This window comes from Diospyros lotus, chromosome 14, assembly GCF_014633365.1.
Source record: "Diospyros lotus cultivar Yz01 chromosome 14, ASM1463336v1, whole genome shotgun sequence".
NCBI classification, from domain to species: Eukaryota; Viridiplantae; Streptophyta; class Magnoliopsida; order Ericales; family Ebenaceae; genus Diospyros; species Diospyros lotus.
In genome coordinates, this window is record NC_068351.1 from 13,708,431 (window position 1) to 13,732,273 (window position 23,843).

Genomic DNA, 23,843 nt, shown 5'->3' on the forward strand with positions numbered 1-23,843 from the left:
TGAAGGCATGCGGTCCATCGGCATATAATAATATTATGGCCAATTAAGCTGAAAGCACCAGTTGGGTCGTTGTTGGTCGCCGGAGACGACGACGCTGCTATCGCCGGCGCATGGTCTTGAATTGAAGCCATTAAACAACGGAGCCAAGTCCTGCACTGAGCCAGCGAAGTAAGCCTTTTCTTTCTTTTCATTTATATATGCTATTACTATTAAGTACCTTTTGATATTCAAACTCTTCGCATCAAATTAATTTTTGACAAATATCCATAGCGTAAATAATTTTAAATTAATTTTATATTAGATATATCATCAAATTAAATCATGTAAGTTTAAATAATTTTTGTTTTCAAAATAAAATATACAAATAAAATCTTGAAAAATCAATTCATTAACATGATGACTTCACAATACTAAAATAATAGGATATTTACTTATATTATAAAATAGATAAATTACAATATTATAGCTTATCATATGTTTAATTGGGTATATTTAGATAAAATAAATAAATTAAGACATAATTTCTTTTATTTTTTAATGTTAAGCCTAAAAAGTGAACTGTTGATATAAAAAGAAAAGATGAATAGATTTGGTATGACATTGATGAAATTTTTGAGAGGCAATGGGATAATTGCTATTTGCCCCCTTTGGGCTGCGGGGTACTTAGCAATTTAATGAATTTTGACATTTTATTAAAAAAAAAACAAAAAAAAAAACAAATGGGTAGAATCAAGCGTGGGTCTCAAACTAGCAACCGAATCATTTAAAGTTAAAACACTATACTTAGAGTGTGTTTGATAACATGAAAATTCTATAAAAAATGTCACGTTTGATAAATTAAATTTTATTTTTGTTATTTGACACAATATATTTTTTATGAAATTCAATTTCATGATATAATCATTTAAAGCATGTTTTGGTATATTTTCTATGAAAAATTGATTCTAAGGGAATAATTTTTATTTTTCATACAAGTTAAAAAATATTTTCTTTTATAACTAAATATTATCAAATACACCCTTAATAATATTTTTTTAACATTATTTTCATGTTATAATAAAAAAATATTATTTATACTCTTTGACCTACATTTTGAGTTATACAATGTAATTAAAATGATAAAAATATTTTCATTTATGCACGCTTGTATAATTTAAAGTGTAGCTTTTAATATATAAATAACACGAACCAAAAAGAAAGAAAAAAGAAAAAAGAAAAAAAACACACAAACAATGCAACAATAGAATCATAAGAGAAAACGGGGCTAACGATAGGGGATTATGGCTATTTTCCGAATCTTTAGGGTCCTAGTACAAATAAAGTAAACTTTAGGCGAGGAGATTCAACGTTTAGAAGTTCGCAGCTGCTTCGTTTCACTCTCTCAGGAGACATTTTGAAAAAAGAAGCGCGAACACAAAACGCTGAAAGAGGATGATTTCGTGTTCAGTTTCCAAGAGATTCTCATTTTTATTGCTCCTCTCAATGGTTGTTACAACGTTGACATTAATGGCAATTGATCCTTTCGGGCGTTTGGAAGGGATTAGGATTGCGAACCATTTCTCGATGGATTCTACTGTGAACGGTTAGTGATGCTGCGAACTAGCATTAGAATTCTTTCAAGAAATGCCAATTGTATCAATTCTATCTTTACAGCCATTGTTTCTCTATCGGATCTTGCGTTTTAGGATGTTTCTGTTCTCCCGAAGTTTTACTTTCTCGTATTTTCTTTCATCAAGTAATAGCAAATATCATTCTTAGGCTACTTATTTTGTCAATTGAATTGCACCATGAGGGAATTTCTTCACTGATGCTTTTTTGAGTGCTTAACTTGTTCCTCTTTATCTGATGCTTTTTTTTTTTTGGGTTCTAGAGCAGTTATGACTGCTAATTTTTGTTTGGCCCATTAAAAGAGCACACTAATCTGCTAATTTCTAGATGGAGATACTTCGGTTGGATTTGTTTCCTGCAAGTTAATCACTATAAATAAAATATAATTCAGTTTTAACTAGTGAGAGTCTATTTTTATTGTTTGCTTGATTTATAGTCAAATTATTATTTCTGCTTTCTATCCATATTTAATATTGGTCTATCTGATTGCCAGGGCCAGGATCTCGCAATGCAGTGGAAGAAGCCTTTGTAAGATTTCTTGAAATGCATTTGAGAATACTAGTTCATACAGGAAAATATCACACAAGCACGCCCACACATACACTTTTCTGGTACAGGGTAAAGAACACAAAGCAGGTAAACCATAAGTGCAGTAGGGTCATTTTCAAGTGAAGAAACTGCATCTTGAAATGTTGATAAAAGCCCCATTTGAACGAGAAAGTTAATTAGAAGGATAAAAGATGGAAAGCCGAGCTCTCTCTACCCCCTTAAGGCATGGTTCTGAAAATTTGATGTAGCATTAAGTCACGAACACTAGAATTGCCTAAGGTTGAAGACTAAAGAAGTGTGTATTCATGTTAAGGGCAGTGCTTAGAGGGTAATATAGTCAAGACAGGTTAAAAAGGAATATTTGTAATGTTTGAAGTGAAGTGGTATTTTTTGAAAAATATAGATTCATCTGATCATCTTAAAACAATAATCACCTTACTGGTACAAACTTAAGATATTATTGCTGGAAGAAGGAGAGCTTTCTCTGTCCTAAATTTTTTGGGATTAGGGGTACCTTTTTCTTGGACTGAGTGATAGAGTAATGACTTGCCCTTGAAGATTTTAGAAATTCTTGTTAGATCTTTTGCCGCATGGACTTTGTTACGTGAATAAAATAAATTGTATGTATCTTCTCACGAAGTGTATAGTACAAACATATATATATATATGCATTTAAAAATAAATACACTAATACCCTCTTACTTATCTTATTTAACACTTCCTTTCAAGCTGGAGTATATATATTGAGCATGCCCAGGTTGGTACAAATATAATTCACATAAGACCTTTTAAGTGACTTGGTGAGTAAATAAGACAGTTAATCATTGGAACCCATATATGTTGTAATTATATCCCCCAAAAGCACATTTTCTCTAACAAAATGACAATCAATTTCAATATACTTGGTTCTCTTTTGAAGCATAAGATTAGAAGCAATATGCATTGCAACCTGCTTGTCACAAACCAATTGCATAGACTTAACCTGCGTAACTCCTAACTCTTCAATTAATTGTTTCAACCACACTAGCTCACATATTGTTACGACCATTGACCTGTATTCAGCCTCTGCATTGGATCTGGCAACAACAGTTTGTTTCTTACTTTTTCAAGAGACTAGGTTTCCACCCAGAAATACACAGTATTCATATGTGGATGTCTTGTCACTATGTGATCCTACCCAATCAACATCTGTATATCCCACAATCTGACTGTGCCCATGATTTTGATACTGTTGGAGAGTCCTAGTTTATGAGGAAGTCACAGAAAGCATATAAGAAGCCGATGCAGCAGATAAGCCTCCAGCAGATCAGGGAAGGAGATAAAAATACAGATGGATAAGTTCCTAAAATCTAGGAAAAATAATAGGAGTAGATAGAAGTTTTCTTATCTTATTGTATTCTAAAATTCTGTTGTATATTAGCTCCTAAATTCTAGGATTAGATAACATAGAAACTTGTATAAGTAGGATTCCTATTTATTGAATCAATCCATCGAGTTCATTGATTAAAACTCGACTTGAATTCTGGGTTCCCTACTCTAGGGACTGAATTTGTTCAGATACAATACACCTCGATCAATGGTAGCCTTAATATACCAAAGAATATGGATCACTACATCCCAGTGATTGTCACAAGGTGAATCCAAGAACTAACTTACCACACTCACAGTAAATGAAATATCAAGACGAGTGATTGTGAGCTAATTAAGTTTCCCAACTAGTCTACGGTAGCATCTAGGATCAGAAAGAGGCTCCCCCTGTCTCGATAACAGCCTGATATTTGGATCCATAGGGGTATCTGTAGGCTTACATCCAAGCAATCCTGTCTCTTCTAGCATATCCAAGGCATACTTCTTTTGAGAAATATAGATGCCTTGCTTTGACCGAGCTAGCTTAATACCTAAAAAATATCTTAAAGAACCTAGATCCTTAGTCTGAAATTGTTGGTGAAGATGTGCCTTCAATTTAGTGATACCAACATCATCATCCCCTGTAAGTACTGTATCATCAACATATACCACTAGAACAATGTGACGGCTAGACTGGGAACGATAAAAAACAGAATGATCAGCTTCATTCTGAGTTAACCCAAACTAAAGAACAACTGAACTAAATCGACTAAACTAAGTTCGAGAAGATTGTTTTAAACCGTATAAAGATTTTCGAAGGCAACACACCAGCCTAGACTCCCCTTGAGCAACAAAGCTAGGAAGTTGCTCCATATAACACCTCTTTCTGTAAATCACCACGGAGAAAGACATTTTTGATGCCCAGTTGATGAAGAGGCCAGTGAAACATAGCAACAAGGGACAAGAAAAGGTGAACAAAGGAGATCTTAGCAATAGGAGAAAATGTATCGGCATAATCAAGACAAAAAACCTAAGTGTATCCTTTGGCAACAAGACGAGCCTTAAGACGATCAATCTAGCCATCAGGGCCAACTTTAACAATGTAAACCTAGTTACAACCAATAGTAGACTTACCCTTGGGAAGAGGTACCAAGTCCCAAGTCCCGGTGGAATGTAGGGCAGGCATTTCTTCGACCATAGCAGCCCGCCACCTTGGATGGGAAAGAGTTTTGGGAACAGATTTAGGAGGAGAAACAGAAGATAAAGAAGAAAGAAAAGCAGAATATCCAGGGGACAAAGAATCATAACTAACAAAATGGGAAATGGGATGGCGAGTACCTTTACGAAGAGCAATAGGTAAGTTAAGATCAAAAGTTGAAGGCGACGGACTAGAGGAGGAAGAATGAATCGGCATAGGGGATGAGTCAGGAGATGGCTCTCTCAGACTAGTGACTACTGTCGGTGCTGGTTGGGTCACAAGTTGTGGACGCTGTTGATAGACATGAAGATCGGGGAGATCAAGGCGAGAGGCAAAGGATGGTGGAGACGGTGAAGACGTTGGAGATGGAGATGATGTAAGGTAAAAAAAAAAGGGACAAACAAAGGTAACCCAGTAGACACAGACTCAGAGACCTCAGATGAAGAAGGGAAATAAGGAGATGACTCAAAGAAGGTAACATCCACTGAAACAAAATATCAAGTTAATTGAGGAGAGTAGCAACGACACCCCTTTTGAAGGCAAGAATAATCCAGAAAAACACATTTGACGGAACGAATGAATAACTTATCACCACCTGGGGCAAGATGGTGAACAAAGCACGTACTCCCAAAGATACGAGGAGGAAGTGAATATAAGTTAACCAGAGGAAAAAGAATGGAATGAGGAATCTGGTCCTTAAGGACAAAAGATGGCATGTGGTTAATTAAGTAACATGTAGTTAAGATGACATCACTCTAGTATTGAAGAGGAACATGCATATGAAGAAAAAGTGTGCGGGCTATCTCAATTAAATGACGATTCTTGCGTTCAGCTACCCTATTTTGTTGTGGGGTTCCAGGACACGAAGATTGGTGAAGAATCCCATTGGATGCCATATAAGATCTAAAGGGGAGAGACAAATATTCAAGAGCATTATCACTACGAAGAACATAGATAGGCAAATTAAACTGTGTTCTAATTTTAGCACAAAATGTAGTGAAGACTGAAAATAACTCCGAACGCGTTTTCATTAAATATAGCCATGTAGTTCGAGAGAAATCATCAATAAATGTTACAAAATAACGAAAACCATCTTTTGAACTAACATGACTGGGACCCCATACATCTGAATGGACTACTGAAAAAGGAGAACTAGCACGTTTATTGACTCTACTTGAGAAAGAACTACGACTATGTTTCCCAAGTTGACAAGACTCACACTCTAAGAAAGAAATACTAGAGAGATTGGGAACCATCTTCTTGAGATTTGGAAGAGATGGGTGCCCCAGCTAACAATGGACTTGTAGTGGGGAAGTTGTCGTCGTGCACGCCACTGAAGAAGCAGGGAGAGACAGATAGTAGAGATCGTGAGACTCAAGCCCTGTGCCAATTGTCTGTCTGGTCCTCCAATCTTGCACAAGAACAAAATCAAACAAAAAGGTTATAGAGCAATTAAGACTACGAGTCAGTTGACTGACAGAGAGCAAATTAAAGGTACATTGTGGTAAATGTAAAACAAATGATAGTGGTAAAGTAGGAACAGGTGATGCGGTGCCAAGACCCATGACTGAGGCTTGAGAGCCATCAGCCAATGTAACAAGAGGTAGAGACTGCAAAGTTTGAACATGAGATAGGAGAGAACGATTACCAGACATGTGATTGGTGGCACCGGAGTTGAAGATCCATGGGCCAAGAGAAGATGAAGACTTAATAAAGCAGGTAGTAGGGTTACCAGTGTCAGTAAGGGATGTGACAAGTGAAGTAGCTTGTTGTGCTGCTCGGAACTGAAGAAATTGAGTATACTCCCCCTTGGAGATAATCACTGGTGAGAAATCACTGGGTGTGATAGATGCCTGACCCTTTGAAGCGCCCACAACCATGTTAGCAATACTGGCTGCGTGAGGTAGACGACCATGTAGGCGATAGCAAGTCTCTCTAGTGTGACCAAGATGATTACTATAATACCCCAAGAGCACAGAGAATGGTAGTATATATCGACGATAAGTAAAGAAGGAAACAACACCAGCTGGATACCTTTTGGGTTGAATGTAGGCAAAGAACTCTGAGGTTAAGCGTGCTTGAGCTGGAGAAGCTCAAGGATGGGTGACCCCCTGAGAAGTTTGCGTAGGCCCATCAGGGTAAGTTGTTCTGGTCCTTCCTATTGCTCGATGCGAGGTGTTACAGGTGGTATCAGAGTCGACCCTCTGAGCGCAGTCGTGGGGCAAACCTCAGCGAGGACGTTGAGTCCTTAAGGGGGGTGCGTGTAGGCACCTTAGGCGAATCCCACATCGGCCATGCAAAGGGGAGAGATCTAAGACCGGTTGTAAGGTCGCATGACGAGGACGTCATGTGCTCAAGTGGGGGAGAATTAATACCCCAAGAGCTTAGAGAAGGGTAGTATATATTGAGGATAAGTAAGGAAAGAAACAACGCCAGCTTGATACTTTTTTGGGCTGAATGTAGGCAAAGAACTCCGGGGTTAAGCGTGCTTGAGCTGGGAAAGCTCAAGGATGGGTGACCCCCTGGGAAGTTCGCGTAAGCCTATCAGGGTAAGTTGTTCTAGTCCTTCCTATCACTCGATACGGGATGTTACAATTACAATAGAAATACTTGGGTTGAGGACGACCACGATCAGTTGGGGTTGTAACAAGGGCGGAGTGATCTCCAGGTATGGACATGCCATGATCAGTAGTAATAGAAGATGATCTAAGTAGCCTGGCAAATACCTCTGTCAAAGGAGGGAGAGAAACAGTGTCGAGAATTTGTGTCTTAGCTGAGTCAAGCTTCGATTGAATTCCATGAAAACTGAGGATAGTAAACATTTGATCACGTTGTTGCTGTTGTTTCTTGATATCGGTATCAAAGGGCATCGACTCGTTAAAGTCGATAATAAAAGCTTAAAGCTTACCCAAATATGTGGTTATATCCAAATTAGCTTGCCGTAAATTGAACAAAGCACCAATCACATCATAAATACGGGTGATGTCACTAGTATATAGCTCACGAGCCCGAGTCCATAGGGTGCTACACTCCCGAAGAGGTCAAAATATTGGCATCAAGGTCGGCTCAATGGTCTGCCACAATAAACTCAATAACTGAGCATCCACCTTTTTCCAAAGAGGTTGATCGTTCTCAGGAACAGTTGAAATAGTCTTTGACAAATGATCCTCAAGGCCATGACCAAGAAACCAAATTTTAACTGCAGATGACCAAGTAGAATAATTTTGTCCACTCAACTTCTTCGTGGTAATAACTGGTGTGCCCGAAAAATGGGGAATGGTTACAGGTGTGGACATGGTGGAGCGGCTTGTGGATGAAGAGTGAGCTGGAGATGAAGACATGATGTCGAAAGAACAACAGATCTGGAGCAGGTTGGATTGCACGACTGAAGAGAAGGAAGAACAGATTTAGAGCAACGGTAGATCTAGGCAGATTTGGGCACACAAAAGCTGAAGCTGAGAGTCACCAGATTTGAAGACTGACGGCCAAAGTTGGGGTCGCCTGAGGATGGAAGAATCTGGATAGGCGCGATGACGACGACAGAGAGATGGTCGGGTCTGGACAGGGGCGGCGACAGTGAGGGCGAGATCTGGGGGCTGCTGGAAGAAGATGGTCGGATCTAGACAGGCATGACGAGGGCGAGATTTGGGTGCGACCGGAAGAAGATGGTCGGATCTAGAGAAGGAGAGCCGTGATATCAAGGAAACAACCACGTGATAGGTGAAACCAGTAGCAGACGAAGTGATCAGCAGTGATGGCGACGGCAGGTGAAGCGACCGGCGGTGATGACGTCGGTTGACGGCGGCTAGGGTTAGGATAGGGTTTGGAGGGCTCTAATACCATGTTACAATAAAAAACAACAACAACAACATATCCAGCCTTTATCCCACTATGTGAGGTCGGCTACATGAATTCTAGACTTTCATGTATTTCTGTCTTTTGTCATATCTTCATTGAGATCCATACACTTCATATCAAGCTTTAATGTCTCTCCCAAAGTCTTCTTAGGTCTGCCTCTACCTCTTTTTTTGACCAATTGTTCCATTTCATCAACTCTCCTCACATGAGCGTCTCTTGGTCTCCTTTTCACATGACCAAACCATCTTAGTCTAGTCTCTTTCATCTTCTCCTCTATTGGCACTACTCCTACTTTATTACGAATAACTTCATTTCTAATTTTATCTTTTCTTGTATGGTCGCACATCCATCTGAACATTCTCATCTTCGCTACGCTCGTCTTTTGCTCATGCTGGTATTTAACTGTCCAACATTCTGAGCCGTACAACAAGACTGGTCTTATAGCTGTCTTATAGAATTTTCCTTTCAGTTTTAATGGAATTTTACCATCACATAACACCCCCGATACATTTCTCCATTTTAGCCAACCTGCCTTAATTCTATGTGTGACATCCTCGTGAATTTCTCCATCTTTTTGAATCACTGATCCTAAATATCAAAAGTGGTCTTTTCTTTGTAAGATTTGGTCTTCCAATTTTATTATAACATCCTCCACTCTTGCATTCTTACTAAATTTACATTCCATACATTATGTTTTCTTTCTGCTTAATTTAAATCCCTTAGATTCTAAATTGTTTCTCCATAACTCAAGCTTAGTGTTCACTCCTTCTTTTGTTTCATCCACCAACACTATGTCGTCTGCAAATAGCATACACCATGGCACCTCTGTCTGAATATCTTTAGTGAGTTCATCCATTACTAAAGCAAATAAGTATGGATTTCGTGCAGAATCTTGATGCAATCCTATTGTAATTTTAAACGGTTCAGTATCCCCTTCGCATGTTCTGACCCTTGTTTCTGCACCGTGATACATGTCCTTAAGGGCTTGTATATAGGCTATTCGGACTCTTTTCTTCTCTGAAACCCTCCATAATAATACTTCTATAGGGACCCTATCATAGGCCTTTTCTAGATCTATAAACACCATATGTAGGTCCTTCTGATGATCCCGATACCTTTCCATTAGGCGCCTCATTAAGCATATAGCTTCCATTGTTGACCTACCAGGCATGAAACCAAACTGATTTTCCGAGACCTTTGTTTCTTTTCTGAGCCTCTTCTCTATTACTCTCTCCCAGAGTTTTATGGTATGGCTCATTAACTTAATTCCTCTGTAATTTTCACAGTTTTGAATATCTCATTTGTTCTTATAGATAGGGACCAAAGTACTCTTCCTCCATTCATTTGGCATCTTTTTTGATTTAAGGATCGCGTTAAATAATTTCGTTAGCCAAGAGATGCCCTCTTCTCCCATGCATTTTCATGCTTCTATTGGTATATTATCCTGTCCCACCGTCTTATTATTTTTCATCTTTTTTAATGCTTGCTTTATTTCAGTTGAATTTATGCGTCGATAAAATGTATAGTTCACGTTATGTGAATAAAATGGCTCTGATATCATGTTATGTGAATAAAATAAACTATATGTATTCTTCCACAAATGTACAGTACAAGCATATATATATATACATACATATATTTAAAAATAAATACACTAATACCCCTTTACTTATCTTATTTAACAGACTTATTGATTCTGATTTTTCTTTCTTTTGGCACAAGTTGAGGAATCTTAAGTGAGTTTGGGGGGGGGGGGGGGGGGGGGCGCTTCAAGTGAAGAAAGTAACTGTCTATATTTTGATAGAGGTGTGCGGGATCTGTAATAGGAATACAGGGTAGACAGGGGAGCTGTCTCTACACCTTGAGGCATGATTATAAAAACATGATATGCAGTACTAGATGCTACCACCGCAATTGCTTAAGGTTGAAGAAAATAGAACAGACTGTTCATGTTTAATGCATATCAGAGTAGTTATCAATGGTGGCTCCAAATAAAGAATCTCAGTTATCTTCTAACTGGAGTACCATTACAAGAGGAGAAGATTAGGTGATTACCTTATGACAGTAACCATTTGACCTTGCTTGTACGGACTGCATGTATGGTGTCAAAATGTGGAAGCTTTTATCTCCTTTACAACTGTTGCAACTTTGTAAAAGATGGCACAATTTAGTTGATTCTTCTTCTATCTGGAGTGCATACAAATGTTGGTGTTATAAGAGGAATGAAAATTTCAAGATTTAGTGTTTTTAAATAGAATATTTATTGTTATTCATGCATCATTAGATTTCTTATACCTAACTTGCATTTTATAGTCTGAAACCTCTCCATTTAGTCATATGCTCTTTTGTTCTTTTATTGGCACCTTGTAATTTGTTGAAAAGCAGCTTCTTGTAACAGGTGTTTTTGCTATTAAAACCGTTTCAAAAGTTTCTGAACCTAACAAATGGCATAATTGTCTATAGTTTTGGTCCTTATCTTTCTTGTGCAATTAAATCCAGACCACCTGTCTTCTCTGATTATCTTTATACTTACATTTCAGGAAAGATACGTAGAGTTAAAGAATCAGGTAGCAGTTTCTCCACAAACAAGGGGTAAGTTCACCTTACAGTGTGTGACTAAACCATAAGAATTGAAAGATCGAGTTCATGCTAGTTCTTCTGTTCAGTTTATCAAGGATTGATTCCTTTTATACGCTCTGAAGGTCCCTGGTAACTGTTTCATTGCAATCATGGTTGGGATTTCACTATCTTGTTGTCACTGGAAAGCCTCTTTATGTTCTTCCTCCTTTTTCTTGCCTGTTCTTTCAGTATCTGTTTCCCTGTTCTGGCTGTCTTACAGAAAATGAAAAAAAAAAAAAAAACTCTCTTATTACATTTATGATCTCTCTTCTTTTTGTGGGTGGGTTGGGGAGAGGGGGAATAGTTTTGGTAAATGTTTGACGCAAACATGCCTGACTAAGTAAAAATCTTATAATTTGTTGGGGGAGGGGGCAGTTTTACTAAATGTTTGACACAAACTTGCCTAAGAACTCTAGATTTTTTCCGGGGATTGGGGGTTGCGTTGGTTGGGGAGAGGGATTGATTTGGTAAATGTTCAACACAAACTTGCCTGACTATGCAAGAACTTTAGAGTTTGTTGGGTGGGGGTGGGGGGCAGTTTTGATAAATGTTTTATACAAAATTCCCTGACTAAGAACTTTAGAATTGGATAGGAATGGAGGGAACAGTTGTAATGACTTTAATGTCTTTAAATATCATCAGGCTGTCAACTTCAGAATTTATTGAGATGAATGGAATCTTTGCTTAATTGGGTGGTTGTTATTGATAAGAATAAATAATAGAGAGCTGTGGCACGCAGACAATATGTGGATCAGTTAAAGTATGTGGTAGGCATGTGTAGTGACAAGTATAGGATGAAGATATGTTGTGCCATGTAAATAACGTTTGTTTATATATGTAATGAGAAGTTAATTTGGGTTTATCACAAAAAGACTTGCTAAGATTTTCTTTCTTGATTGCTGTATCATTTCTAATCCTTCTGCTATATTATTTCAGTTAGTTATTTTAACCTGAGGAATCTCATAGAGAAGTGTTAGGTTTTGCCAAGATCATTGCAGAAAAACAAAGTATAAGAACATTATAGCATTATCTGAGGTGGTATTGAGGATAAGTTTTGAAATGGCTTCTTTTTGAAACCTTTTTTTCTGTTTGCTGAAGCTTTTAAATGAAGAAAAGCTATCACATTTTTTGCGTGCTCTTCTTCATTTGGAGAAGAAATCTAATGCTGAATTTACTACTTTTTAGTGTTTCTTCCTTCTAGGAAATTAGAATTTGAATTTACCCTCTATGACATATCTGGATTGTGCCTTCCTCTTTTGTTTTTGCATAGTTCTGAGCAGTGAGGTATATACTAATCTTGACTTACATAATTTCTTATACCACTCTCGAGTAACATAATAAGAAGTGGTTGCTAAAGATATTCAGACAGAGGTGCCATGGTGTATGCTATTTGCAGACGACATAGTGTTGGTGGATGAAACAAAAGGAGTGAACACTAAGCTTGAGTTATGGAGAAACAATTTAAAATCTAAGGGATTTAAATTAAGCAGAAAGAAAACAGAATATATGAAATGTAAATTTAGTAAGAATGCAAGAGTGGAGGATGTTATAATAAAATTGGAAGACCAAAACTTACAAAGAAAAGATCATTTTCGATATTTGGGATCAGTGATTCAAAAAGATAGAGAAATTCACGAGGATGTCACACATAGAATTAAGGCAGGTTGGCTAAAATGGAGAAATGCATCGGGGGTGTTATGTGATGGTAAAATCCCATTAAAATTGAAAGGAAAAATTCTATAGGACAGCTATAAGACCAGTTTTGTTGTACGGCTCAGAATGTTGGGCAGTCAAATACCAGCATAAGCAAAAGACAAGCGTAGCGGAGATGAGGATGTTAAGATGGATGTGCGGCCATACAAGAAAAGATAAAATTAGAAATGAAATTATTCGTAATAAGGTAGGAGTAGTTCCAATAGAGGAGAAGATGAGAGAGACTAGATTAAGATGGTTTGTTCATGTGAAAAGGAGACCAAGAGACGCTCATGTGAGGAGAGTTGATGAAATGGAACAATTAGTCAAAAAAAGAGGTAAATGCAGATCCAAAAAGACTTTGGGAGAGACATTAAAGTTTGATATGAAGTGTATGGATCTCACTGAAGATAAGACAAAAGACAGAAATACATGGAAGTCTAGAATTCATGTAGCCGACCCCACATAGTGGGATAAAGGCTGGATATGTTGTTGTTATATAGATAACCAAACCCTTGCAGAATTGAGTTTATTTCATGGATGGTCAAAATCCTAATTTTTCTAACATTTCCCCCATTAATCCATCTCTTTGATGGAATTTCACGTTTCTACAATTCGGATTCAATTATGGGCATTAAGATAAGCTTATGATACAAGTATCCATGGGGATTAAAGTATCATTATTATCAGTGTGAGTATCAATCAATTAGTTGATTACTGTAACTCGAAGCATTTTCAATACGATTAACACTCTTGTCTAGAAAATTGATGTTTAATAATATTCAACATTTCCAACATTAATCAGTGTTAATTCTGTTGAAATACAATTCTACTAGCACGAACAAGCTTCTCAACATTAAAAAAGATGATCCTTTCACTTCATATGCTTGTATATACCTTCGCCAGGGACTATCATCAACTACACCTTATCCTAACCAAGTTAGGGTCAGTGGCATGACATTCATAATGTCAATTGACTTATAAAAGTCACACTAACAATACAAGATCTATGCAAAAGAACAATGTGATGAAATTTTATGCTAGACGCACTTTCTGATGCAACCTTCTAGCTAGGGAATGACGAGACAAAGTTCTAACTCCTAAAAAAAATATTTCATGAGATTGGTGAATGAAGAAAAATTGATATGGTTATGTCCCATCACATAGATGATATACCATGGCCAGTGATGCATTAGTAAAAATAATTCTTAAAAAAAAGGTCGTGGCTAGAACTTTGAAGTTTGTAAACTCATCTCTATGTCCCTGATTTGGTGAAACCAGTCCACATTTCAAAGTCTAGGTTTCAAATTGTCTGTCATAATGTGGATTATATTAAAATTGGTTTGGGTACATTAATGATGTTGTACGGAGACAAAATTGAAAGAGTGCCATAGAAATTCAAGTTTTCCTTTGCTTATTAATTACCACGTGTATAGGTTACAAGTGTGAGGAACCTTATTTAGTATCGTTTGTTGTTTTGTCTTCTCCAATCTTTTCTTCAGTGTTTGATTTCTCATAAGGGCTTCCATTGTCATTGGAAAATCTTTTTATGTTCAAGAGGTATATGAACATATTAGTAACAAGTAAGGGACTTTGAAATTCTATGTGGCAACTTAGATTTAAGATTGTTTCCAGAGAACATGACTATTAGAACAAATCTTTATGCATCACTACTATTCTTATGAATGCTTGCTTAGTGCGTACAATTTCTTTGTTCAATATCAGTCTTTAAACACTTGGATGCCATTAAAGTAGTCTAGTACAAGTTTGACATCTATTTGAGCTAGCCCAATGACTTGTGGTTGTAGTCAAAATTTTTCTTCCGACATATTATATCTATAGAATTCCGGTTTTCTAATCTGTTTCCTAATTCAAGAACCCTGATTTTCTGATTCTATGGAATTAATGATTCTTTTTTTGCAATCTCCTGTATTTAGTAATTTCCTAAGCTGTATTAGGAAGTTCCTACTTCTATATAATTGAACTTCTCGATCAAAGGAATGTAGAGAAATTCATTATTCTCCAAATTCTTCATGGTATTAGAGTAGTTTAATTTGAAGCATTGATCTTGTCTGAACAAGTTAGTGGCTAGTGGAGGTGAGAACTCAGTATTTGAAGTATCATTTGGATTTAGAGGAGTAGCAGCACTAGTTCCCAGTCTTCCTGAAGGCCTTATTCTTTAGATTACTGGACACAAGTTGAACAACTAGAATTTCATCCAATGGTCTCAATCTGTCATGCTGTTCATTTGTGGGAGAGGCAAGGAGGATTACCTCACCGAACTTGCTGTACAACCTCAAGAAATTAATCCTACCTTCAAGATCTGGAAGGCAGAAAATAGTATGGTCATGTCATGACTGATAAATTCCATGACAAATGAAATAGGTGAGAATTTTATGTGTTACAAAACAACAAAGGAAATATGGGATGCAGTTAAGGAGACTTATTCCAATGTTGACAACACCTCGAAGATCTTTGGAATAAAAAGTGTATTGCATGAGCTAGGGCAAAGAGAGCTGTCTGTGACAAACTATTTCAATGCCTTAACTCGACAATGGCAGTAGTTGGATATCCTTGAAGAGAAGGTTTGGAAGTGCTTGGAAGATGGTCAACAATACAAGAAAATTGTTGAAAAAGACTAGGTCTACCAGTTCCTTCTTGGGCTCAACAAGGATCTAAACAATGCGAGAGGAATAATCCTAAGTATCAAGCCCTTTCCCAATGTCCGGGAAGCCTTCTAAGAAGTTCCCCTAGAAGAAAGCCAAAAGAAAGTAATGCTAGGCACACAACATTCTTTCTCTCTTGCTGAAAACTTTGCACTGGCAATTCAAGGAGCTCAATCTAATCATGACAAGCAATAAAGGAATAAACTAGTATGCGAGCACTGTCGGAAAATCTATCACACAAAGGACACATGCAAGAAGATACATGGCAAACCAGCAAATTGGAAGCCAGGCTGAGAAAGAGAGGGTCGTGGAAACATGGTTGAGTCTCAAAATACTTCAGAGACTAATGCATTTAGCAAAGAACAACTTGAAGTCCTCCAAAGATGCTATAACAAACCCTTCAGAGCACTTCTACCCCCATGGGAACTGGTTCACTCGCCTTAAAAGGTAACTACTTGCATGCACTAAGTATCCAATGGGAAAATCCAAAATCTTGGATAGTTGACTCTGGGGCAACAAACCATATGATAGGAGATCTGTCTTTGTTTAGCAATTATAATGCTTGTCATGGTAACTACACTATTCATATAGCTGATAGATCTCTCTCTCAAGTAAAGGGCACACGTTTTGTTATGATTTCTGAAAAGATTAACCTTGAATATGTTCTTTATGTCCCTAACCTCAATTGTAACCTGCTTTCAATGAGCAAATTTACAAAATAGAGAAATTGCATCACTAAATTCTCTTCCAACCTGTGTGAATTTCGGGAATCAGGCTCAAAGAAGATGATTGGCAGTGCTAGGCTGCGTGTAGGACTCTACCTTCTTCTAGTTGAAGATGCCAACAAGCCCCAACCATCAAAAAGACCATGTATGACCTTGAACTCTAGCATTAATATTGATAGTCTAGTAATGTTGTGGAACTATCGATTAGGACATCCAAACTTTATATATCTCAAAAAATTGTTTCCCTCTTTATTTAATGAGAAAGCAGAAACTTGAGATTTGTTAACTTTCCAAGCACACTTGGGACTCATATTCTACCCTTCTTTACAAGTCTTCTCGCCCTTTTTCCATGATACATAGTGATATTTGGGGACCTTCTAGAATTCACAATATCACTGGTTCTAAATGGTTTATCACATTCATTAATGACTGTACTAGACTCATGGGTGTTCCTAATGAAAGAAAAATTAGAAGTTGGGAAAATCTTTGAATTCTTTCACAACATGATTATTACTCAACTTCAAGCAAAAATCCAAGTCCTCAAAACTAATAATGGAGGAGAATATTTTCATTCTACCCTCAGTGCCTATTTATCCAAACATGGTATTATCCAAACCTCTTGTGTTGACACTCCACAACAAAATGGAGTTGGCGAAAGGAAAAACAAACACCTCTTGGAAGTTACTCTATCTCTTATGTTAGCATGCAATGTCCCTAAACATTTTTGGGGTGAAGCTATCCTTACTGCCACCTATCTTGTAAACATAATGCCTTCCCAAATTCTGAATTTTAAGACTCCATTTCAGACCTTTCATGAAATTTACCCACTAAATAGAATATTATTCTCCATTCCCCTGAAAGTCTTTGGTTGTACTGCATTTGTTCACATCAGTCAGCCACACCGAAGCAAGCTTGATCCCAAATCTCTTAAATGTGTTTTCCTTGGCTACTCACCAAATCAAAAGGGATATCGATGCTATTCACTAGCTACTAAGAAATTTTACAGCTCCATGGATGTCACTTTTTTCGAAAACTAGACCTTCTACACCAAAAATGATATTCAGGGGGAGAATCATACTCACGAAGAATATCATTTTTTGGCCTTTCAACCAACTACTACAGTTTCTCAAAATCAGCTAGTTGATCCTAAGGAGTTACTTGTGTACTCGAGGCGCTAGAAAACTGAAAAGGAAGTAGAGGACTGCACACCTCTGAACAATGACCAAGAATCAGATTCAAATCCTGAGGAAGACGAAATTAACACAGGTAAGGCCTCTCTTAAACCTAAAACTTGTGAACTTGAGTCAAACTATATGAGGCTCTTGTTGATATAGACATTCCTATTGCCCTAAGGAAAGGAATAAGTTCTTGTACCCAATATCCAATTGCTAAATTTGTCTCCTATGAAAAATTGTCACCAAACTTTTGTGCATTTGTTGCTGAACTTGACAATGTGTAGATTTTGAAAAATATTCATGACGCCCTCAAGGAACCTAAGTGGAAGTCAGCAGTGTTAGATGAAATTACAGCACTTGAAAAGAATGAAACTTGGGTAATCATTGATCCCAAAGGAAAACATCCAATTGGGTGCAAGTGGATTTTTACGATAAAATACAATGCAGATGGAAGCTTAAATAGGTTCAAAGCCCGCCTAGTTGCGAAACAATTCACCCAACCCTATGGCATAGACTATGAGGAGATATTTGCACTTGTAGCGAAATTGAATTCAGTACGAGTCCTACTGACTTTGGCAACAAACTTGGATTGGCCTCTTCACCAACTTGACGTCAAGAATGCTTTCTTGAATGGTGACTTGGAAGAGGATGTTTATATAGAAATCCTTCCAGGATTTGAAAATCAAGGTAGCAGTGGGGAAGTTTGCAAGCTTAAAAAATCTCTATATGAACTCAAACAATCTCCTAGAGCATGGTTCGATCGTCTCACCAAAGTTTTAAAAAGGTATGAATTTCTGCAATGTCAATTTGATCATACCTTATTTGTGAAATTTTTGAAAGAGGAGAAGAGGGCTATCATCATTGTGTATGTGGATGATATCATCACCACAATAGATTAGAGTGAAGAAATTAGTAATGCAAAGAAGCTCCTAGCCAACGAGTTTGAAGTAAAGGATTTGGAATTCCTCAAGTACTTTCTTGGGATGGAAATAGCTCACTCAAGAAAGGGAATTTATGTTTCTCAACGGAAGTATATCTTGGACTTCCTAAAAGAGACAGGAATGACTGGGTGTAAACTGACAGATACTCCAATGGACTCAGCAAACAAATTGGGTGAAACCGAAGGAGACTCACTCATAGACAAAGGAAGATACTAACGGTTTGTGGGGAAATTCATCTACCTTTCCTACACTTGACTTGATATCGGATTTGCAGTTGGTATGGTTAGCAGAAATATGAATAATCCTACAAAACTTCACCTTAAAGCTATCCATCACATCCTCTAGTATCTAAAATGTAAAATACTGAAAGGGATGATTTCATTCATAACTTAATCTGTACACGTTTAGTCCTCTTAAAGAGGAATAAAAGATACAACATAGGCAACATATATCACACAAGAAAGGAAAGATATATGTATAGCAGTTAAGGAAGTTTCCTAATCCTGATTTAGGCAAGTATCCCAAAATAGCTTTGGGAACTTCTAATTTAGAAACTCCTAAATACAAACATATTAGCAAGCACAGCTTACGCCCATTCTCTTTCCATATATTCACGGGAACCAACAAAAAAAGAACCCAGGAGAGGGCCTTTACTTCAAGAAAACTGCAAATAGAGATGTATAAGTGTGCATTGATGCAAATTGGGTTGGGTTTACAACAGATAGACGATTAACCACAGGGTATTGTTCCTATATTTGGGGAAATCTCATTACATGGAGGAGTAAAAAACAAACAGTGGTCGCTAGAAGTAGTGCAGAAGCAAAGTTTCGTGCTGTGTTCCATGGAATTTGTGAAGGTATATAGCTTATGAGGTTACTTGGGGAATTGAAGGTTCAATCCAACACCTCTATGAGACTACTCTGTGACAACAAGGCCACCATAAGCATTGCTAAGAATCTAGTTCATCATGACCGAACCAAGCACATAGAATTGGATCGACATTTCATAAAAGAAAAGGTGGAAGGAGGAATTGTCAAACTGATCTATACTCTTAATTATTTTTCAGATTGCTGACATCCTTAAAAAGGCTCTCCCGTGAAATACATTTGAAAATTTGAAGTCCAAGTTGGGTTATGTATATAACCCAGCTTGAGGGGGAGTGTAGAATCTTGGCTTTCTGAGCTGTTTCCTAATTCATGAACCCTGATTTTCTGATCCTATGGAATTAATGATTCTTTTTTGGCAGTCTCCAAAGCTGTATAGTTTCCTAAGGTGTATTTAGTAATCTCCTAAGATGTATTTACTAGTTTCTTAAGCTATATTTAGTAGTTTCCTAAGTTGTATAGTTTCCTAAGCTGTATTTGGAAGTTCCTGCTTCTATATAATTGTACTTCTTGATCAAAGGAATGTAGAGAAATTCATTATTCTCCAAATTAATCAATATCTACATAACATAATTTCTGGATTTTGGGCTTGGTATCATTCTATCCAATTTCAATACCTAGAACTGACATGTCTTTGGGAGGAGTAGTTTCAACTTACATTTTTTTGTTGGCTTCTTATGTTTTTTCTTGTTTTCAAATGAAAAGGATAATGTTTAGATGAATGTTATTACTCTGCTGTTTATTTTCCAAATCCTCATAAGGGAACTGCACTTACAGGTTTGGAGGCATTAATGATATAGTTCAAAAGTTCCTTGGTGATCTGTGACTGTTACATTCTCTGATAAAATCAAAATGAATAGTTACATTATTGGTGCAATGCTCATCCTCGAGCTGTTAAGCTTTTCTCTTGAGAGCCAGCAGCTTGCCAAGCTATCATCAGAGGAATCAGAATATCACCATGTTTATGATGGGGATGGTGGCAACACAAATAATACCAAAGGAACTAGATGGGCAGTCTTGATTGCAGGCTCAAGAGGATATGAAAATTATAGGCACCAGGTGACATTTACTCCCTTTCTATACAGTTATTAAACTTGTCTAAACTAATTATAGATTTATAATGACAACTGTGGATTTCTGCTAGGCTGATGTATGCCATGCCTACCAAATACTGAGGAAAGGTGGACTTAAAGATGAAAATATCATTGTGTTCATGTATGATGATATTGCATTTAATAAAAATAACCCTAGGCCTGGTATCATCATCAACAAACCTCAAGGTGAAGATGTTTATAAAGGAGTTCCCAAGGTCTTTATCTTCTCTTTCAATCTTGAGGCTCAACTCCTTTAATATATAATTAAGACGCTATGTTCTTTATGAGCAAATCTTTCTTCTTGTAGGATTACACAGGACGTGATGCAAATGTCAATAACCTTTTTGCTGTAATACTTGCAAATAAAACTGCTCTTACGGGAGGAAGTGGCAAGGTTTTAGATAGTGGTCCAGAGGATCATGTTTTCATATTTTATACTGATCATGGCGGTCCTGGGGTGCTGGGTTAGTAGCTAAATAATTATTTTGAAGTTGAATTAATTATTATGGTCTCAAATTTCACACACAAGACAAGTTTTTTAACTGAATTCTCAATTTGCATGAATGATAATGAAAAGTGTTCTTCCTAAAAATCTCCAGACATACTCCAAGTTGAAATGAAATTGTAATATTTGATGCCTGTAACTTCTATAAAACAAATTAGAATCGATTCATAGGAAAGCTAAAGATCTGGCTGCTATTGTGCTGTAATGTATCAGGAATGGCTTCTGATGAATACATTTATGCTAATGATCTCATTGACGTTTTGAAGAAAAAGCATGATGCCAAAACCTTTAAGAGCATGGTAAGTTGTTCTACAGTTAAATAATGAGTGGAGACAGCTTGATGACTTGGTAATGAGTTCTTGTTTTTCATAAAAAATTTAGATATTCTACCTTGAATCCTGTGAATCTGGGAGTATTTTTGAGGGCCTTCTTCCTGAAGGATTGAACATATTTGCCACCACAGCAGCCAATGCAACCGAGGATAGTTATGGAACTTACTGTCCTGATGAGTCTCCTTATGTTGACCCAGAATATGATACTTGTCTAGGTGACTTATACAGTGTTTCTTGGATGGAAGACAGGTATGGTAACTTGAATTTAGATATCATAGGATTAACTTAGTAATTGTGTGCGAAGAAAACTGTTCTTTCTTTTGGATTATGGAACCGTCTATGTTAAAGTTTCATTTTTGAGTAGAAGAACCTAATGATGTTTTGAAGCAAAGCCTTGAGTAATCCCCTTTACTTTCTGGTTATTATTCTGTATTTGTTTCTTTGGCAGTGAAACGCATAACTTGCGTGAAGAAACTCTGGAGCAGCAATACGAAGTGGTAAAAATATTAAAATTCTCATTTTGTTGAACATTTATATAAGTTGAGTTTTTTTTTTTTTTTTTAATATATTTTGAATTTGCTCTATGCTTACCCTCTTAACAATTGAATGACCTCCATCTGTCAAAAATTATTGTAATTTGTAAATGCTTTCACAGGTTAGGAAAAGGACAGAAAATAAGGGTGGAGATTATGGCTCCCATGTCATGAAGTATGGAAAGTTGAGCCTTACCAAGCAGTGCCTGTACTCTTACATGGGTACAAATCCTAAAAGTAATAGCTATACGATGGTCAGAGATGATTCCTTGAAACCAATTCCAAAAGCAGTTAGCCAACATGACACAGTGCTCCTTCACTTTTGGCACAAGGTTTCTTTCACTTCATTTGTTTGTTACTTGGTATTATTTTGGTATTTCCCTAATCTAAATATCCGTTGTTGTATAAAACTTTGTTTACTTATTTGTTATCCCACAAGAATGATCAGACTCAAGTCCTTTTTACTATTACTCTTCAATTTTAATGAATACATTTTTTTATCCAGCTCCATAAAGCCCCTGAAGGTTCTCAAAAGAAACTTGAGGCTCAGCAGCAATTCCATAATGAGATAAATCAGAGGATGCGCATAGATCAGATTATGATGTTCATTGCAAAGCTTTTGTTTGGATCTGAAAATGCTCTGCCGATGCTAAAGAATGCTAGACCTGCAGGGCAGCCTATGGTGGACGATTGGAGTTGCTTCAAGACACTAGTAAGTTTACTCCGTAAATTCATGCTAATGTTTTGATCTTACCACTTAAAGAAAGACAAGGGATTATTGCAGTAGCACACTATAAATACCGAACTTAAATTTCATTTTGTTCACTTACAAGACATGATATGAGTTACAAGAGTCTTACAGAATTTATGTAGCCGACTACGGATAGACCTGGTTAGGTTAATCCTAAAAAAAAAAATTTATATTTGTATATAATAGATACAGTAAAAAATTTAAAGAACTGATTACAAACTCAGTTATAATTATGATTAAGAAAATTGGAGAAACTGGTGGCTATGGTTATGAAAATTTTATTATAATTGTTCTCATAACTAAAATTCGTATCTAGAACCAAAATAATATTAATTATTAAAATATTCAAAAAAGTTTGATTATTTACTGAATTGTCATTCATTATATATACACCTCTTATAGAATTACTGTTTTCTTGCTATAATTTTATTTATTTGTTGCTGTTATATTATTTTTGCGTTTTTCTAATTATTATTATTATTATTATTATTATTATTATTATTATTTGTGTATTTAAGTTGTTTGTATTATTCTTGCTTAAGTGGTTAGTTGTATTATTTTTGTTTATTGTGAGAAATTTATTTATCTACAACCACCCTAATCTCCTGCAGATGAGGACTTACGAGAAATATTGTGGAGCTATGTCGAGGTATGGAATGAGTTACGCGCGTGCCATTGCCAACATGTGCAATGCTGGAATTAAGGTGGAACAGATGGCTAAGGCATCGGCTGAAGCGTGTACGAAGACGATGAACATCCCATAAAATCAACTATATATATATATATATTTGCATGCAACTGTAGACACTGCAAAAATGAAACTTGAATTATGTATCCTAATGCCTTTATGATTATTTTCCAGTTTGAAGATGCTGCTTGTGCTTGGATAAGTTTTTATGCTATTACTATGTATGGTCTGCGTGAGCGTGTGTTTGTGTTTCAAAACTGATGAACACTTTTGCAGGAGAATTTTAAAAATTCTTTAAAACAAAAAAATTCTAAGATCACGTTTACCTAATACTTAAAGGAGTTCTACTATAGCGTCAGATAACCTCACAGAGAGGCTTACAGAATAGGATCTAAAAGACTAAAACACCCTCCACTGCACAGCCTAACCCTCGCCTCTCTCCTTTCTCCCTCCCATGGCGGATCTACGCGCAGAGCCCTCACCTCAATGACAGTTGGCGAGGCAACAATGCAAGGTGCGATGGTCGTGAGGAGACGACAGAGAGGAGGGAGGTGAGGGCTCTGCAAAACAGTCATGAGAGAAGGGAGAAGATGAGAGAGACGAAGGTGGGCGAGGGCAATTGGGTCATTTTGACCCCATTCGATAAGATCGTTTGTAAGGGCGTCAGGGCAATGTAGA

General features: G+C 36.9%; 1 protein-coding gene across 3 annotated transcripts; it reads left to right on the forward strand.

Moving 5' to 3' along the window:
* Window positions 1-23,349, forward strand: LOC127791048 (vacuolar-processing enzyme-like). 3 transcript variants are annotated; one of them, XM_052320780.1, is made up of 12 exons: window positions 1-168; window positions 2,102-2,136; window positions 11,101-11,152; window positions 20,040-20,321; window positions 20,407-20,571; window positions 20,664-20,820; window positions 21,075-21,160; window positions 21,243-21,442; window positions 21,642-21,696; window positions 21,849-22,058; window positions 22,232-22,438; window positions 23,089-23,349. In XM_052320780.1, exons 4-12 carry the CDS (start codon window positions 20,115-20,117, stop codon window positions 23,239-23,241), a joined length of 1,440 nt encoding a protein of 479 aa, XP_052176740.1. In that variant the 5' UTR covers window positions 1-168; window positions 2,102-2,136; window positions 11,101-11,152; window positions 20,040-20,114; the 3' UTR covers window positions 23,242-23,349. The 3 variants fall into 3 exon arrangements, with proteins under 3 accessions (XP_052176740.1, XP_052176743.1, XP_052176741.1); XM_052320783.1 differs by having other exon boundaries at window positions 2-168; window positions 21,642-21,690; XM_052320781.1 differs by lacking the exon at window positions 1-168 and adding an exon at window positions 1,243-1,582.
* Window positions 23,350-23,843: the final 494 nt, after the last annotated feature.

Bases quoted from the DNA above. Each gene is read 5' to 3' on its own strand.
- LOC127791048 (XM_052320780.1), top strand. From the start codon at position 20,115: ATGAATAGTTACATTATTGGTGCAATGCTCATCCTCGAGCTGTTAAGC. The intron at 20,572-20,663 runs GTCTTTATCTTC...TTCTTCTTGTAG, and splicing joins TTTATAAAGGAGTTCCCAAG to GATTACACAGGACGTGATGC. The intron at 21,443-21,641 runs GTATGGTAACTT...TTTCTTTGGCAG, and splicing joins GTTTCTTGGATGGAAGACAG to TGAAACGCATAACTTGCGTG.